We start from the raw sequence: 18,992 nt of genomic DNA on the forward strand, positions 1-18,992 counted from the left end.
AGGATCCACCATGTGCATTTAAGCATTTACCATTTTGCCAAACCCAGAATGCACATTAGTGATGCAACATCGTGGGTGTGTTTGATGTCAGTCACTTAGCTTGCTGACCGGGTGGTGCATTAAATTTAACTGTCACATTAACTTTGTGACAGTAATAAGAGTGGGTGATTTGCCGGGGGGAGGGATGCGTGGGATTTCCCCCTTTCTGGTCTATATCCCTGCCTTTGCTGAACTATTTTTATCCCTGGTGGGGACAAAATGCATCCCCCCCCCCCCGCAAAGTGATCAATGCTACTTCACCAATACACCATATATTATATACCTAAAATAGAAGTATTTTTAACTAAGTAAAGCGCTGTAACGTGAAGGAAGTTGCTAGATTTGTTTAGCGGGTAGATTGCTCTGTGACGCCGGACCACAGAGCTAACATCAGAGCTCCACCGTATCAGCGGCAGTTGGTAGATGTGTTTAGCCACCAATAATAAGTGACAGTGAGCCGGCTACAGGCACCACCAAATGGTCCTTTCAGGGCCCGTGGCAGTTGAGTCATGAAACTCGAGAAAAAGTGAGCGTCATGTGGCGACGACAGGTAAGTTTAGGCACCAAAAACAATTAGTTTGGATTAAAACACTCCTGAGGAACAAACACACGTTTCCTGGGAGTATTTTGTTTTCGCCGGGAAGTGAACTCCGCTCCCTGGCTTGAAAGCACTGTGTTTTATGTTGACACCACATTGTGCTACTTCATTTTGAGATTATTTTCCATTGAATATTGGGTTAGGGTTCATAAATACATGTATTGGCCTCCCTGGCCGAGTGGCACTATTCAAGGTAGGAGGGCAGAGGGGGATTTAATTATTGGATGTTTTGTTTTGTTGTGCATGATCAAAAAACATCCCCACTCTGTTTTTTCACAAATCACACCCTGACTGTCACCCCCCGTGAAACTCAAAATTATTACGTACAGGTGGCTTCTGTCAAAAGGTAATAACTTTCCTTGCCTATATGGCACATATTGGCATGTCTACATCTGCACTCATTGCTGCTGCTGTTAGTTTTCTTGCCTAAAAGTGCCACAGCTAAGACTGGAACTGCAGGTCTGAACTGAAACTAAATGGTATTGACTGGGCCTGGATTTGGGTGCTTTACAACGACCTTGACACTAACATGAAACACTGGTGCCTAACATGAATAGCCAATATCTTTGAGACTTTTGAAATTTTTCATCATGGACAAAATGACAGATCTTCCTGTAGATGACCAACTCTTATGCATCAGATTGCAACGTGACAAAAGAGGACATAACGTATACATTTGCAAATTTTGAACGCAATATTGTTCAACTGTCATATTATATAATGTCGTGTCCACTTATTCTTTATAGTAAGTTTCATGTTGACAGGATGAAAGAAACCTTTTTGTCCAAATCCCCAATGGAGCATCACCTTATACTGTGTGTAATGTAGGCTATGTAAATAAAAGTGTTCAAAGTGATTAGATGTGCAATATTTTCCAGTGGATAGTGTTGGTGAGTTTGGACAGTGGATCAGGCTTGGGTAGAGGTTAGTGTTGGTTACCCACCTGCACCGCCCTCTTTTCATGGACAGCACATCTGAAATTCCAACATTGACATGTGAAATACAGACAGCAACTCTTATGGCCTCATAGCACTGCACAGTGTGCTGCTCCTCCCAGCCCTAAACATAAACCAGCTTCAGAAGCTACACAACAATGCACTAGTTTTACTGTCACAATGATGATTGTCAAATAACATGTAACACTGTAGGTGTTTTGGGGAAACTCAGAGAGAGAGTTGCATTCACTGGTCACTGATGGTTTCTAAAGAGAAATGTATGATTTCATTTTTACTGTAAGTTTGTTCTTATGTATCCTAATAAAATACAGAAATTTGCTTTTTCTTTTGTCCAAATGAGAGTTATTGTTTTACGGATTAAAGTTACAAGCTAACATGCAATTAGGCCACAGACAGATTTGTGTGGGAAACTCACTTTAATTCAGTTTTTGTAGTGTGTAGTAATAAGTGTGTGTGTGTGTGTGTGTGTGTGTGTGTGTGTGTGTGTGTGTGTGTGTGTGTGTTTGTGTGTTGAGATATAGTGGTTAATAGGGTGAAGTGGCAGCCTGTACTGTATGTATGTAGACAATATACCATATGCATCAGTGTAATAATCCCCCTCTCCAGCCCAGTCACAAGGTAAGAATGAAGTGCTACTGCCTGGTAGTACAAAGCACAATGTGAAGCTCATGTGACTGTATTAACCTTTCAGACCTAATCTCCTGCAGTCACGAATGAGAAAAAGCGAGAGAATGAAAGAGGAAAAAGAGAGATCAGAAAATATAAAGTTAGAGAGATAAAAAAAAAGGTAACAAAGTAAGCAGATAAGAAAACAATTCAGTTATGTTTTTTTTTGCTCCTCTGAAGCCCTAAAGACTCTATGGTCTATCTATGGTTTGTTTTGAGACAGACAACAGAGACACTTGTTATACAGAAGTGCAGATTTGGAACTGAATTGTCAAATAAATCGAATTGAAGTAGAGATCACTGTGCAGCACCACCCCATGGCTTCAAAAGCGACACAAACCGCAGAGAATAACACTGACATGTTCTTATACCAACACTGACAGCAAAAAAGTCTCTATTATAGTTTTATAACTCTGAGCAGACTATCAGTGTTCCTACTGACGGGCCAGGAAGATAATAAGTTGGTGGGTCTAGGAATCTCATTGCCTCCATGACACAGGTTTATAGTTTTGTCACGCTGGTCTTTTGGCATGAGAATCAATGGAGGCTTTGGTCAGGATAAGATTTAATCAGATTTTATTGAAAAGGAAGTTATACATTAAAGCTTCACTGGTTTAACTTTTATTGGGCAGATCACAGGGAAACAATGTATGACTTTCAAAAAGGATATTGCTTTTCTCAAAAGGGGAGGGGGACAATGGAGGGCAGACATCCAACAGATGTCTGGACAGAATTGATATCTTTACCTGTAGGGAAAAGATGTGAATTTCACATGGCTTTCTTGAAACACACATGGACACATTTATTCATTTTAAACTTTTAAGCCTCAATCTTTGTTTCCCACTGACCCAGCCAACAATGAATAGAACTATTATGTTAAGAAGGCATAAATGGCCCTATTCATGTTGCTACAGTGGATGGTACAGTGCATTAAGTATGGCAATACATTATCGTAATTGAGTTAGGCAGCTCAATACAAATTGTAAAAAATATAAATTGGTGCAAAGTTTGTCACATTATGACTCAATATCTTATTAACTTGCTGGGTTTGTATGATCATACATATTTACTACACATTTTTGACCCTCTATTAGTAAACTGGAGCAATTTAAATAACAGTAATTTACCTTTCTCTTAGGAATTATGCTCCATTTTTAAACTAACCTGACTGACACAATGTTATTGTCCTAATATGTAACAGTTTAGTCACATGACACTGAAAAGGACTGAACAGCCATGCTAGCTGCTCTCTGAGGCACAGCAATGTCAATTTCAAGATGGCGATAGAGGAAAAAGTCATGAAAATTATTAGGATTAATTCTCTGGGATTATTTATTTCATAAATGTTGGCAATGGCAATCCATCCAATAGTTGTTAAGATAGTTCATTCCTGAACTCTCATCTTACAGCATGGCTCTTCGTGTTTCCTTACACTTAAACATAAATTTCATCATATTTTCCAATGGACAAATTTGTTAATGCAAAACACAGATGCTTAATCTCATACCTGGCTGCATCCACAGAGAAAGTTTCTGTGCACATGTTGTTTGTTTCCTCTAGGGATGTGTCAACGATGCTAATCTGGATATGAATATAAAGAAACTGCTGCACGTAAACTGGGGATTTTTTTATTTCCTCTAGCAATACACCGCGGATGACGCTGTACATTTACAGGTAGATACCAATTAATGTAACGACTACTTCCAATGTCCATGTATTCCGACACTAACCATGCGATCGTGAGACTGGACAGGCACATGCTAGACATCCATATAATATAAATATTCTTTTCATTACATAACATAGTAGCCATGGATGTCTTTGTTAAATAACCTAACAGTTCGAAACCATGAGGCACCGCCGTGCAATTCTAATCCTTTCTATGCGTACAAGACTGGTAACATAGAAATATATAGTGTATAGTGTAGTAGTAGAAAGAAAGGCCATATAAAGTGATCAATAAAAACACATGTAACACACATGGATATCCATTTCACATCTTCTGCGTGAAACGCTATCTCAAGAGAATACTACTTTTATTGCTGTGTGCATTGTGATATTATTATGAACTTTTGCTTACAGTATTTTTATGCATCTACTCTCTCTAGCTCTATATCAAGCTCTAATGGTAGCATCACTCATGTCCCAAACTCACAGCCCACCTATAATTGCTCCTCCAGAGTTCACTCTGTGTGTGACATGCCGCCTTAGCTTCACCACAGCCCTTGTAAGGGTCTCGAAAGCATTTAACACTGAAGTGCTACTTTACCCCCCGCCCCAACTCCCATAGAGACACCTGGTGGTAGGAAGACACCTCGGGGTGGCAATATTTAACATGGCGATGTTCGTTTTTTCACCCTCCCTCCTTTCAGTGTCACCTGCTAACCCTCCCTGCCCGGTCCCAATTTACTGTCCAACCATCCAGAGTCTACACATTCTGTGTATGTCTTGTGGTGGTGTACACACTCACACTTGACATTTGAGCAAGTTTGAAGAAACAAAAGGAAGTAAAGAGTGTTTTCCTGGGAGAGACTGGGGATTGTTTTGGAGTATATTTTTTTATGTTTTCTCTGACAGCATGGAGTACTGCTTTTTGAAAGGATTCCTAGTGGTTTTGTTGTTACAACACTGCAGGTCTGAAGGTAGGATGGCATTATGCAAATAGGTTTGATCATCTATGTGATTATATCTTTGTATTTCCATGAAAAGAGCAACACCTGCACACTGACTCTAAACCACAAATTGACTTAATAATTTCAAATAACCTTGCACCTACCCGTGATGTGCATGTAACTATAACTACCGGTAATCCTGTCTTAGAATTTTGAATCAATGAATAATGACATAATCATCCAATGGTAAGGATACAGAATGTTGCTATATTTCTCATGAAGGGATTTGCAGTGATTATGGTGGCACATATTGCATTATAATCAAACACTCCTTGGACCTGTTCCTTGAGTGGTCAACACTTCTTCATTATCAGTATCAATATTATCAATCAACAAACAATCAATATAACACTGCTCAAATATTCCAAGATTATCTGTTATTTACAGCTGCTACAAAACATCAAGTGTTTTATACTATCTTCTTAGGTCTTTCTACTTCTATCCAATCCTCCACAGCGGTCACCCTGCAAGATGGCCAGGCCTTACCCCAGGAACCAGAGCTGCCCCCTGCAGAGGTGGTACCCGTGGTGGTCCCTCCTAGCCTGAAGGAGGTGCAGCAGGCTGTGCAGGAGGCCTCAGAGCAGGTGGAGGGTCGTGGGGCAGAGGAAGTGCTGAAGGAGCTGCTGGAGAGGGTGGTGGAGGCAGCTATGGGGCAGGTCGAAGGAGGAGGTGAAGCAAAAGCAGATGAGGCAGCCGTGCAGGAGGCGTTTGAGGAGGATGCACTCGGGGCTTATAAAGGAGAGACTGAAAGTGACACAGAGGCTGAGGTGTCGGAGCAGACAGTGGAGGAGGAGGTCGAAGGTGAAGATATGGGTGCCGAGGGGGGAGATACTGGGGTTGGAGAGGAGCAGGAGATAGCAAAGGTGGATGTATTTGAAGATGTAGTTGAGGAGGGCAAAGGAGCCACCGATGGGGAGGAGGAGACTGTAGCTGGATTTGTGCAGGAGACTACAGCAGGTGTAGAAACTGGAGGCAGAGAGGCAGAGGGAGTGGAGGTTATCGGTGAGTCTCTAGACACCAAAGTCAGTCAGGAGGTTGTAGAGGAAGGTGTAGCTGCTTTAGAAGAGACAGGAGGGTATTTAGCAGTGGAGGAGACAGGGGTGGAGGACAGCGAGGAGCAGGTTGTGTTGTGGGAAGAAAAAGGAGCAGCTGAATCAGAAACACAGGAGGTAGAGGAAGCCCCAGCTGTTGTGGATGTGGCAGTAGGTGGAGAGCCAGAGCAGGAGATCGTGGTAGAGTCTGACCCTAGCCTGGCGGTGGCTGATGTGGAGCAGTTAGGGGATGCATGGGGAAAGGAAGAAACTCAGGTAGATGATATGAAAGGTGAGGTGATAGTACCACATTTTGATAATTATGAGAAAGAGACAACACAAACTGTGGCAGGAGAGCCAGTAGAGGCGGAGGACGAGGAGAAGGTAAACATAGTGAAGGACGCTGAAGGACTGGAGGTAGAGGATGAACAAGGCCATTTAGTGGTGGAGGGAGGAGATGCTGAAGAGGTTGAAGCAGAAGGTACAGAAGTAGGGGAAGCAGAAGGAGGTGAAATAAATGGAGGGAGTGTAATCAAGAAGGAATCAGTGGCATTAGTGAATGAGGGCGGTGACCAACAAGCAGGAGAAGAGGAGCAGATTGCTTTGGAGACCTCACGTGGCAGTGAAAAAGAGGATCAAGGTGAGATATGTGAAGATTATTCTTTGTGCAATGGAATGGAAAGCTGGCACAAAGAAATTAGGCTTCATTGTGGTGGTCCGAGACTGGCACCATGAACCTGCAAACGTCTAAAACCTCAAAATTCCCAACAAATCCAAATCGTCTCATTGACTTTTATTCTCATTTTATTAATGAGCTCCATATTTAAGCTGCATCATTCACTTTACTTGCAGTACATTCTTTTCTAATAACTATCTGAAATGTTGAATATGTAAAATCTGTCCATAATTTGGGTCACAAAAACCTAAAACTGCAATGGTATTTGTCTTTAAACATTCAGTTGCATTAGACTCAGCAGCTTTGGTTTAGCTTGCATTGTTTCCATCTTAACCTACTTTAAGAGACAAAAGCTCTTAAATGAAGATTATAAGCCCCTTTAATGCACTTTATATGTCCTGAAAAACCTTCACGATTAGCTGCTCTGGTTAGGCAATGAGCAATGGTTTGAAATGTTTTAGCAAGCGTTTGGTAGAAAGCGCTTGAGAAAATGTTTATAGAATATCTGACATGGACATTAATCTATTATCAGTCAAAACTTCTAAAATTCTCTTAAAGACCAATGATTATTGTAACACATGCAAAGACTGACGTTAAATACACATTCTGCACTGTAAAGATACTGTGATAGTGTAAGTAAGCTTACGCATGCATACAAATCATGAACCAACTTCCAATCTCAGCTGCAGCACATCTATGCATTATTCTACATTCCTTAGGTACACTCGACAAACCCTAAACCTTGACCTCTTGGCTTCATTTTCATGTGTGTGTCACATACCAAACCCCTCTTCTAGAAGTGCTGGTGATCTCTGCCCCAGAGCCATTGGACGGCGATGAAGCCTCCATAGAGCAGAGCCCTGAGAACCAGGCTCCCACCCCCAGGCCATCTTTAGGTGGGGTGGAGACAGAAGAAAATACCCTTGGTGATGAGAAATCCAACAATGGCAATGAGATCATTACCCCTACTGATGACATTTTACCACATGAGCCTGTTGTGGCCCAACCTACACTGGATAATTTTGTTAAGGATTTTCCAGCTGAACCCCCTCAGGCAGAAGGGGAGGAACCAGGGGAGGCCAATGAGCTGGTGGAAGATACAGCCGGAAACACAGGTAAAATGGAACATAAAAATATATTAAAAAATATAAAAGGAAAATACAATGAAACACAGTTGCCTCTTTGGGCCCTTATGTATTCCACTGGTTTTGGGTTTAATGTCTCAATTGAGAAGTGGAATTGAAGTTTAAAATAAAAAAACAACAGAACTTCTGAATAAGGCTATAAATGAGTTTGGGTATATATTACAGCAGATTTTCTCCAGCTTAAAATTTGGGTAGAATAAAGGAGAGGAAAACAGATCATCATTGTGATACTGCCAGCAAAATATACAGATGGCCAAGTTGATGTTGTTCCATTTAAATAAACAGGGGAGTAGGCCAACTACACACTGACTGGTGGGGGAAGACCAGAAAGTTGGGACCATCTCGTCACACTATAATATGCTATTTTCTGCTTCACTGAAATGGATGAGAAGTATTATGCCCCTATGTATCACACACATGCCCCTTTGAGCTGACGTAATTTAAAACAGCTGGAAGTTAGATTGTGTAAAATGACATGGCAATAGAATAAAAGGTGTTTTTTTTCCTGGAAAACTGTAATGTGCTATTCAATTGTAATGAATAGATGGAATATCAGTGTACAGCTTCCTTTATGTGCAGTTGAGGGACAGTTGATTTAGTTGTACCAAAGCGTAGTGCATCAGATGTCATGTTCCCGCCTCTTCTGCCCTACCTCTCTGCCTTAATGTATCTGTTTAGAGACAAGTGAGCTGGGCCTGGAGGCATGGAAGATTGGCGCTATTTCTGCTGCAGCCTTCTTGGTTTTGGAGACCGTTATCATCATTATCTATATCCTCAAACATCCTCCTCGCAACAAAAACAGGTAGGCAAGCAACGGTTTCTGTGGACTTAATCTCCAGGAACACTCATTCAAACATTATCATATAGCCCATTATTTTCTGTTGGACGGAAAGTACAATTCAAGTTTGTTAAACAAAGACTATTTTGCTCTCTTTACTTTTTATGAATGATAATCAAAATAATACTTATTCTGCATTCGCACTAGCACCAAACGTATCCCAATGCTTCTTCTCTAATAGCAGAAATAAGCCATCTGATTGCTAGCTGTAGTACCAGCAGCGCTACAATCACAGATGGGACTTACAGCAGTGCTGGTACATGATTGCTTCTGATGTCGCCCAAGCTGCAGCTAACATTTCCACACTGATAGATGATGACATGAGGAGACTGTGCCCAGTATTGGTTCAGTATTTCTCTCACAAAAAGAGATTGGCCTTTTATCGGTAATACGCTGTACTAGTTTTTTTTTTTTTCACATGGCCCAATGCAGCATGTAGTTAATTTGTAGATGGGCAACAGTAATAACTGAGATTTTGTGTGTTTGTTTGCGTGTATGTGTGTATGCAGTGTCCCGGCTCTACAGCGAGCATGTGAGGAAGGGTGTGTTGAACCAGAGGCAGCTACAGGAGGTGACTGCAGTGACGACACACTTCCTGCAGGCAATGGGGACGCTCAACAGTATGTTCACATATAAACATCTATCTAACATCTTCCAGCATCATCTCTTATTCAGTGACACCTTGTGCTGTGTATGGAAGCACTTGCTATCTTTTTTTCTTTTTATATGCGCTGAATTCAAAAACTGAAACTTAAGGTACAAATCAGACCAAACATATGCATACTGATAGCTCCCAGTAAATAACCAAACTGACTTCTACAGTATCAGCTGTCAACTTGTCACTAACACTAGCCGGATGTCAGGCTTGCCCATTGTCAGCCGACAAAATCATGTGCACTGACCTGGAATCTTGTGGTTCATAGGAACCACCAGTTGTGTGCTTCTCAGCTGATTCCCTCTAGGCTGCTTTGTAAGCTATGCGCTCAGGAGGCTGCTCACTGGGTCACATGAGAGTGTGAGTCCCATGAACGCAAATCATTACTGGGTAATACCACCATTCTTTTTAATCAGACTAGCAGGCTTGAATCAATAATAAGCTAAAGGTTTGTGTACGTGAGGAGTGACCATGTGTAAGTATGAGGTAAGGATGTGTGTATAAAATGAGAAAAAAGAAGACCGAGATTTAGAGAGATTGAAAGAGTATGGAAACAAAACTCATGTGCACACATAACGCTGTTTGTATGTGGTCCAATGATTTCAATGAGGGTTGATGTGCTAGTGAAAAGTGTGCAAGACACAAAAAGAAATCTGACGATAGCACAGACGATAACAACGCACTGAATTATTAAACAGTCAACAGAGTCATGTTGAAATGTGTCCTTGTTAAGAGATTTTATAGCAACAGTGACAATCCACTCATCATTAGAAGAGGGAATCACTAAAAAACGCTGCCAAAAAACAGCAAAAGTCACTTTTCGAATAATATTTGGAAAACTATCTAAGAGTCAAAAAACAGTATCATCTCGACAATAAGGCACAAAGTGCTGCTCCTTGTGCACACAAGGACGCCAGAAGCCACTGTGCAAAGCAAGCACATTCAGTGAGTGTTGATGAACTGTGGGAGTCAGTCATGTACATTTCGGAACCTGGTATACCTAATATATATATATATGATAGATGTGCATTTAGAATAATGAGGCTGTGATTGGTGTAGCAAGTATATTAAATGGTTGTAATAGAACAAAATATATCATGCATACTGTATTTTAATATACAGTAGGCTACTAAGAATTATATTGAACTTTGTATACAGTATTTGCAAGGGAAAAATGGTGGGTTTGCACCTTGCATGTAGCCACTTGGAAAGCAGAAATGCAGAGTCTGGGTGGTGGGAGTGAAGGATTTTAAATGGAAAATATTGGCCATTTAACAGGACTCATAACTGAAAATAAAGAAATGTGAGATCCACAAGCTAATTGAATTAAAACGTCTGAATCTCCTATCATAAAATTTGATGCCCAACCCTGACCCAGGAACCAAAGCTACTGTATGTTTTTGCTTTATTTTTCCCGTTACTGACCATTAACTTAGAAGGCTAAATTAGCTACACTGGTCTCTTTCCCTCTTCCCTCTCTGTACTTGCAACACATTGGGGGCACATGCATTGACGCAGACAATTGTTACAGGAGACAAAAAAAGGGAACTTTTTCAATTAAATACATTTTAAAATAACAAAACTTGAACATGATCCAAGCCCAACGCTTTATGTAACAAACCACTCTCAACCAGACCCAGAAAACCCAGTATTTTGGAGGGATGCGTAAAGTAGGACGATTCTATTATGTACAATGCCAGATTACAGCAGAGGAAGAAATGAATGACCACAATGCATTCTTGGTAAACAGCCCTTTAGCGTACATAATTCATCTGGAATGACACTTAAGATGGTGGTTTGGATACCCTTGAGGGACAGGACACTGTCACCTGCATTTAGTCAATAATGTCAAGTGATCTTTTTTATATGTGGGTGTGTCATTACCTCCTAGCTTATCTCCTTCCACCACAGTTTGCAAGCTTCTCCATCTGGTGCGTCATTAAATAAACAGACCTTGCGGTGAAAATATCAGCATTTGCTCGCAGCACCATATTCAACAACAGCTTGATTATGAAAACACCAAATTAAGTTGTGTTTGTATTTTACTGGTACCCTAAGTGTACAATCAGAGGGTCTTTGTTTCCAAGTAAAGCAAAGCAGCATTTTATTCTCATTTGTATCAAATAGCTTCTATTGCATGCACTCTGTTTGTGATTGTTCCTGCTATCCAGCAGCCCTGGCTTTTCTCTCTCTGCAATTTATTCAACTGTTAAATGGCTGCCAACTGCCCTTCTGTCCTCTCTACCAGGATAGCAGCACATGACCCAGTTGATGTAGCTTCAACCCTGGCCCAAAACAAAGAGCAGCATGAAGAGGAGCATGAAATAGCCATGTCCGACCTCCCGCCCAGCTCTGCAGAGGAGTCGGCCAACATTGGACCAGGACCAGACTCCTCACAAGACCTCAGGACTTCCATTCTCTAGGGGGTCCAACTGTTTTGTCTGTTTTTACTGTATCTAAACAAAATACAAAAAGCCACTCTCCATCCCTGCACCTAATCTACCCAGACACCCAATGAATTACCCTAAATTCTCAAACCCTAATCAACCTGACACAGACTGCCTGGAATTCTGACTATAATAACTACTGTATATGTAATACATTTGTATTTGGTGTTTGTGACCGCATGTCTGTTTGTGTGAGTGTAAATTGAAAGAAAAAGATACTGTCACACATTTGGCATGTGTGAGCATGTGGAAATAGGAGTGTGCATTAACAGGTGAGCACACTGTTGGAATAAGTGAACAGGAAGAGCATGTATTAAAATACTCTGTGCATGTATGAGTGTGTGTGTAAATGGGATAAACATGTTATGAATCTAGTTTGATGTCTGTAAGCTGTTTAGGCTACAATGAAATTGTTAAGAAATGTTTTTCATACTGACCAAATTAGTCATGCTGTACAAAGCTGTTAGAAACGATGTGAAAAGGGCAGTGGGTATGACCAATTTTGCAACCAAGTTTTATCAACAATTCACAAAAGCCTATTTTTTCGGTATCATGGAGTACCACACTCGCCAACAAGAAAAAAAAGAAGATTTGAGATAACATTGACATTAAGTTTAAAACTATTTGATTTTTATTCTAAATAACTCCTGACCTGTGTATCATCATTTGTGATTTGAGCAGTACCAAATTAAAATGATAATGTTGAATTTGTGCTTTCGTTCTTGCCTCCCAGTATGGATGTTTCAGTACTCTGAAGGGCACAATTTGACATTTTTGATTATTTGAGGACACAAATCAAATAATGAGAAGAATCAAATGACTAAATTGTGCGCACAAATTATGAGGAATCTTCCCCAGACACCTGCCTCCACAGATAACAAACCATCGCCATGTTATTGAAAGTGACTAAAGTATGACTGCTATATCAGAGTCTTTTATTGTGTGAGTGACCACACAGACTGGCGTCATTTGGGTTATGATCACAAGGCATACAGTGTTAAAAAACTGCCCTCAAGTGTGTGTGTGTGTGTGTGTGTGTGTGTGTGTGTGTGTGTGTGTGTGTGTGTGTGTGTGTGTGTGTGTGGAGAGGTCTGGTCATGCGCTCAATAGCTATTTAAGCCAGACGAGGGAAATGGGCCGACTCTTGGGGGGCTACAGTTCTGCAGAAAGAGAGGAGCAGCATGCACAGTCAGAGGTAGGGGAAACACATTACACTGATGCTTTTTTACATAATGAACTGTAGAATGCAATAAGTTTTAAAACCGTGTGAATGATTGCTTTCGCACTGTTTACAAACTGAAAGTGATATGAGACTAATGAACAACTGGTACAAGTGGCTATTGGCAAAATCTAAGAATGAAAACCAAGTTTATTTCAGATCGGGATATACAACAGATTGCCACATAACAGCCCATGTTGGTTGCACTGGCTGAGTATTATGATTGCATTCAAAAATAAACGCATGTGAAAAACATTTTTCCATGTATTGTTTTTATAATTTTTTTATTAGGAACTTTTTTCAGTGGCTGTTATCACTGTTTTGTTGAAAAAGAATTGTTCCTGCCAAACTATTAGTCACTCCTTCATTCATTCCTAATCAACGAGCTTCAGAAGATAAGCAAATCTAACTACAAAAAAGGTTGAAGCAAATCGTGTCTTGCCGTCTATTGTTGAAAGTAGTTCTGAACTTGTAAAAGTTGAAAGCTAATGGCTTTGTGAATTATAAATAATGACTCGCACCGCCTGCAGGGGCGTGTAAGAAGTGAAGTTTCAGAATAATGTTAAAACAACTGGCTTTAACAAGAGAACACAAACCGAGTTGTTCTTGAGCTTAATTGAAGTGTATGGCTGCAGTGTATTAAATGTTTTGTCTTCAACTTACTAAATGTGTGCTGGAAAAGGCTTCAGTCCCTTACAACCCTGAACACGATAAGTGGTTTGGAAAAAGATGGATGGATGTAAAACAATTCTCAACATGTAAAATGTGTCTACTCTCTTTGTGTTTTTAAAACTCCTAACCTACTTTATTCTTACCTTATTTTCCCATCTAACTCACCTCATGTACCTAAAATTCACCTCCCTTCTCTCTGGATTTTGGTAGCATGTGGAGAGTGGGTCTCCTGGTGGTGACCCTGTGTGCCACCTTATCGCTGGCCCAGTTCCCCCGGGAGTGCGTCACCCCCGCGGGGCTGCAGAGCGGCCAGTGCTGCCCGTCCCCAACAGGGGCGGCAGGGGACGAGTGTGGCTCCAGCACAGGAAGAGGGCAGTGTGTGACCATCGCAGCAGACAACCGCCGCCACGGACCCCAGTACCCTTATGCTGGACGTGATGACAGAGAGAGGTGGCCTCTGAGATTTTTCAACCGCACTTGCCAGTGTAATGGGAATTTCAGTGGCTACAACTGTGGGCAATGTCGCCACGGGCTGACTGGACCAAACTGTGATCAGAGGATCTCTGTGGGTAAGAGAATGGACACTGTCTAAACTCAGCATTAGCAAACAAAAAAAGCCATGTCTATCTCTGACTGCACACCCTTTAAGATCTCAGTGGGCCTCAAAGACGTAGGAAAATACATCAGTCGAGGGAATGGGGGCAGCATTTATTGTTATGGAAAGGCAATGTCTATGTAAATTTTTAATAACTTTTTTTCTTTCCTCCTCTGTTCCTTTGTTCCAACCCCTTATCCTCTCTCTTCCTGCCCTTATGGGTTCCTCCACCCCATTAACCTGGCTCCAGTAAGGAGGAATATCATGCAGATGAGCACAGCTGAGAAGCAGGCATTTGTGAACGATTTGGACCGAGCAAAGAGGACTGTCCACCCTAACCTGGTCATCTGTACACGGCGGTACATACATAAGCATATATTGCATTATTGCAATCATTCTTTATGGGCTCGATTATGGGAAAAATAATGCTAAGTATATTTAAAAACTGATTTAATGAAGTCATTTGAAAGGGAGATTGAGTCTTTTGGTCTGGTATGAAGACTGTGGAACAGACAGCCCAGCTTTGCCCAAGGACCTGCAAGCTAAGTCTAGCTGAGTCTGGCAGTTGAACACTCAGTAATGAACCCATGCTGTGTTTTGAAAATTATCAGTAAAATCATAAAATTTCTCCTGGCAGCTTTCTGTTTAGGCTGCAGGTGGAAGAGAAACATATCAGTTTAGGCAGGAGTAAAGTTTTTTTTTCTTAATCTTTTTAAATAACAGTACATACATCTGTGAATAACCTTCCAAGTCAGTTGAGGATTATAGTAGATGCATTTTTGAAGCAATTCTCAGCTGCAGGTAGAAGAACCCTTTTAACCTCCTAATAAAAAAAGAAAAAAGGGCATGCCCTGGATCCCAGCTACAGGCCTCATATCTCACAAATCAAATCAACCAATATGAGTTTGGAGACTTGCATTAAAAAACGAGAAAATAATCTTAGAACAGTGTGTAGGAAAAAACACAATGTGACATTTATCCTGCTGCTCCTGTCACCTGTAGGTACCAGGAGGTGTTTGGGCCCGATGGCAACACCCCGCAGTTTGAAAATATCACCATTTACAACTACTTTGTTTGGAGCCACTACTACTCTGTCAGTAAAACCTACCTGGGGCCGGGCCAGACCAGCTTTGGAGGCGTAGACTTCTCCCATGAGGGCCCGGGTTTTGTCACCTGGCACCGTTTTCATCTGCTGCAACTGGAGAGAGACATGCAGGTGCGAAGAGGGAAGGGAGGGAGGGAGAAAGAGGGGGATAGTGGAGAAGAAAAGGGGAAGAAGAAAAGGCTTTTAGGCTGATGGTTTGATGAAGGATGTGAGGATGGGAGAAAGGAAGGATGATAAGAGTAGGAAGGAAAGAGCGTGGGCATTTGAAGAGATGGAGACAGAGCGAAAAGCTATCTTGGAAGAGAAAGGGGGAGCAGGGAGGGAATTATACAAAGGTGGAAAATAATAAGAAAATGAGGGTGGTGTAAAAGAAGAGGAATTGAAAGTGCAAAGACAGTTGAATCCAATATTAAACTGCATCAGTTCATGAAACACATGCATGAATCTATTGAGATATCCATGAACCCTTCCTTTATTATTCCATCTATGCAGGACATGCTGGGCGACCCAACCTTCGCCCTGCCCTACTGGAACTTTGCCATCGGAGGCAGTGAGTGCGACATCTGCACCGACGACCTGCTGGGAGCCAGGAGCTCCGTTGACATCAGTTCCATCAGCTCCAACTCCGTGTTCTCCCAGTGGAGGGTCATCTGTGAGAGTGTGGAAGACTATGACACTTTGGGCACCGTCTGCAACAGTGAGGACAGTCGCAGAGACACACACTATACACCGTACTGTTCAGGATAGCAGTGTTGATGTACAGCGTAGTTTCAGCTGCATCAGAAAAGAGGGCAAAGAGCTAATAAAGAGAGCATGTAGAACATAAGCTGCTATAAATAATATCTTACAGCTGTTGTGCCACATTCAATATTGCTCGCTTTTACTACAGTTGGTTTGAAACTACTCAACTTCTTCTGAGTTGCTTTGTGCATCCAAAGTATTGCATTCTAATACATTGGATTTAAAAAAAAAAATTATTCCCTGAGCCTAATTTCTGTATAGCAGACTTACAGTTTTACAAGTGTTAATTCCCAATGGGTAAAGCGGTTTATGTTAGAATAAGTCAACTCTGTGTAACACTCTAATAAGATAGACATTCTATGATCAGATTTGAAGGGATTGGGTCTCATTCCACCCTGGCACCAGATTACAACTCAAAATCACTCATTTTGATTTAGTTTTCAAATACACATACAGTAATTCATACAATATACAATATGTTTTTCCTCTGTTATCGTGGAATAATAGAAGAATGTCAATCCTCTTTTAGCGTAGTGCTCTAGAACAAACACATAGGGGTGGGGGGGTCCTTTTTGAGCAATTGCATGTCTATAAGAAAAAAAAGCTGCGGGAATTAGGTAACAGGTAGAACATGTGAGTGGCCAACGTGTGAGAGATCTGTCTCATTAATCCCCTTAGAGAGTCATGACAGGCCCGGTATTTCCTGCGTCAACAAGCAACATCTCCTTAAATGGGTTAGGGGGGGGGGGGTTGCCTCATTTGTGCATGTGCTTGTTGAAGACAGGAATCTAGCAGTCTACTGGTTCCTTTGATCTGAGGGAATAATCTTCAAACAGACAGACATCTCAGTTATGTTGCCTTCTGTTTATGTGCTTGTGTATGAGTGGGAGAGAAAGCACACAAAAAGAAAGAAAAAGATCATGCATGCGAGAAGAAGAAAAAAACTTCTGTTCAGTCACAGAGCTCCCACTTGTTACTGTTGACTTGTAGTGAATAATTAACAAAGAAAACTGCCATCCTGTCATGTTCAAGACTGATCAAACTAGTCTAGTCTTCCACATAGAATTAGAAAGTAGTTCACACAACATCATCTTTCTTACCATTTCTGTGGGAACCACTGGCCTGAATCTGATCTACAATGTCCCACTAACCACAAAAACCGTAACTGTCATTGCTCAATTGTGATCTTTTTGTCTGAGAGTAGAGTTAAGTATATTGTACTTGATAGATATTATTTCTGACCTTCTGTCCTTTATTACCCAGGCTCAGAGACCAGTCCCATCAGGAGGAACCCAGCGGGCAACGTGGCACGGCCCATGGTGCAGAGGCTGCCAGAGCCCCAGGATGTGTTGGACTGTCTGGAGCTCAACGCCTTCGACACTCCGCCTTACTACTCCACTTCCTCTGAGAGCTTCAGGAACACCATTGAAGGTGTGTCATGGGTCAGAATTAAAGCAGCACTAAAGATTTTAACATCCTCCCTTTAACCAATGGAGGATATTCAGGTTCAGTCAAGCTCAAACTGCAGAGCTGCTTAAGTACTGTGTAGCACGCACACACACACACACACACACACGCATGCACGCACGCACGCACACACGCACGTACGGACACACGGTTAACTCCAACACAGCATTTGTTGTTCCTTATTTTGGTAAATCAGAGCTTTCATGGATTGTCTGTGTTGTTTGGTATTTTCAAGGCTACAGCGCCCCCCAGGGGATGTACGATCCGGTGATCCGCAGCCTCCACAACTTAGCCCACCTCTTCCTCAACGGGACAGGCGGACAGACTCACCTCTCGCCCAATGATCCCATCTTTGTGCTGCTGCACACATTCACAGATGCAATCTTCGACGAGTGGCTCAGCAGGCACCAACCAGGTACAGACAGACTGAACTAGATGCAGATACAAAAAACTCACTCGAAGGAAGAAAAGATGGTTAAACCTAATTTTCTCATCGTGCAGGTGAAGTAGTTTACCCTGAGGAGAATGCTCCTATTGGGCACAACCGGAGATTCAACATGGTTCCTTTTTGGCCTCCTGTCACCAATGCTGAGATGTTTGTCCCTGCCCCAGAAAACCTGGGATACTCCTATGAGGTCCAGTGGCCAGGTATGTAGCAGAGTACACACACGCACACACACACACACACACACACACACACACACACACACACACACACACACACACACACACACACACACACACACACGCACACAGTCACACACACACACACACACACACACACACGCACACACATGACCTTTCTCTCCTTTTTCCGTAGCTCGTGCCTACACCCTGTCTGAGATCACACTCACACACACACACACACACACACACACACACACACACACACACACACACACACACACACACACACATGACCTTCCTCTCCTTTTTTCCGTAGCTCGTGCCTACACCCTGTCTGAGATCATCACCATAGCCATTGTTGCGGCGGTGCTGGTGGTGGCAGTGGTGGGTGGTGTTATCGCCTGTGTCGTGCGCGCCCGCTCCTACCACTCAGCTGAGTCCCTGGAGCCACTGCTGGGAGAGACTTTCCGACGCTACTCACAGGATGACCGGAGGTTGGACAAATCACAGTCTGTTGTCTAAGTCCCTGCCTTTCTAGAGAGGCCTTAACATTTTCCTGCATTTGTTTTCCTTTTTTTTTGTATTCCCCTACTTCTTACAAATAAAGTTGAACTGGTTTTGAACCCAGAGTCTGAATGTATTTGCTATAAATTGTAGGGCTGGCAGAGTCCTTTTGTTTGACACATACAGCAGAAGACATCAGACTGCCTGGAGCTGCTCAGTTTATAAAGAATGGGCAAATTGCTGTTAGTCGACAATTAGGGGACTATTTCTCGCCTGTAGTGTCCCTTTTTCAGCTCCCAGTTGCATGTTGCTAATATGTTCATACAGACAGAGTTCAAC

The 18,992-nt window shown here is 42.0% G+C and overlaps 2 protein-coding genes across 5 annotated transcripts; both read left to right on the forward strand.

Annotated features, from left to right (window-relative positions):
- The first annotated feature begins 541 nt into the window (after nt 1-541).
- Nucleotides 542-12,430, forward strand: si:dkeyp-118a3.2 (A-kinase anchor protein 12). Of its 4 annotated transcripts, none has more exons than XM_036000278.1 (6): nt 542-589; nt 5,388-6,602; nt 7,436-7,753; nt 8,462-8,585; nt 9,128-9,241; nt 11,525-12,430. In XM_036000278.1, the coding sequence occupies exons 2-6, from the start codon at nt 5,579-5,581 to the stop codon at nt 11,697-11,699; spliced, it is 1,755 nt and encodes a 584-aa protein (XP_035856171.1). In that variant the 5' UTR covers nt 542-589; nt 5,388-5,578; the 3' UTR covers nt 11,700-12,430. The 4 variants fall into 4 exon arrangements, with proteins under 4 accessions (XP_035856171.1, XP_035856169.1, XP_035856170.1 ...); XM_036000276.1 differs by lacking the exon at nt 542-589 and adding an exon at nt 4,685-4,901 and having other exon boundaries at nt 5,358-6,602; XM_036000277.1 differs by lacking the exon at nt 542-589 and adding an exon at nt 4,685-4,901 and having other exon boundaries at nt 5,358-6,602; nt 9,131-9,241.
- A 402-nt stretch (nt 12,431-12,832) lies between these two features.
- On the forward strand, nt 12,833-18,772 carry tyrp1b (tyrosinase-related protein 1b). The gene is made up of 9 exons (XM_031286060.1): nt 12,833-12,918; nt 13,825-14,183; nt 14,460-14,568; nt 15,212-15,425; nt 15,807-16,011; nt 17,319-17,486; nt 17,758-17,937; nt 18,024-18,170; nt 18,466-18,772. The coding sequence occupies exons 1-9, from the start codon at nt 12,905-12,907 to the stop codon at nt 18,669-18,671; spliced, it is 1,602 nt and encodes a 533-aa protein (XP_031141920.1). The 5' UTR covers nt 12,833-12,904; the 3' UTR covers nt 18,672-18,772.
- Nucleotides 18,773-18,992: the final 220 nt, after the last annotated feature.

The sequence above is a fragment of the Sander lucioperca genome, chromosome 4, assembly GCF_008315115.2.
Source record: "Sander lucioperca isolate FBNREF2018 chromosome 4, SLUC_FBN_1.2, whole genome shotgun sequence".
In the NCBI taxonomy this organism is placed as follows: domain Eukaryota; kingdom Metazoa; phylum Chordata; class Actinopteri; order Perciformes; family Percidae; genus Sander; species Sander lucioperca.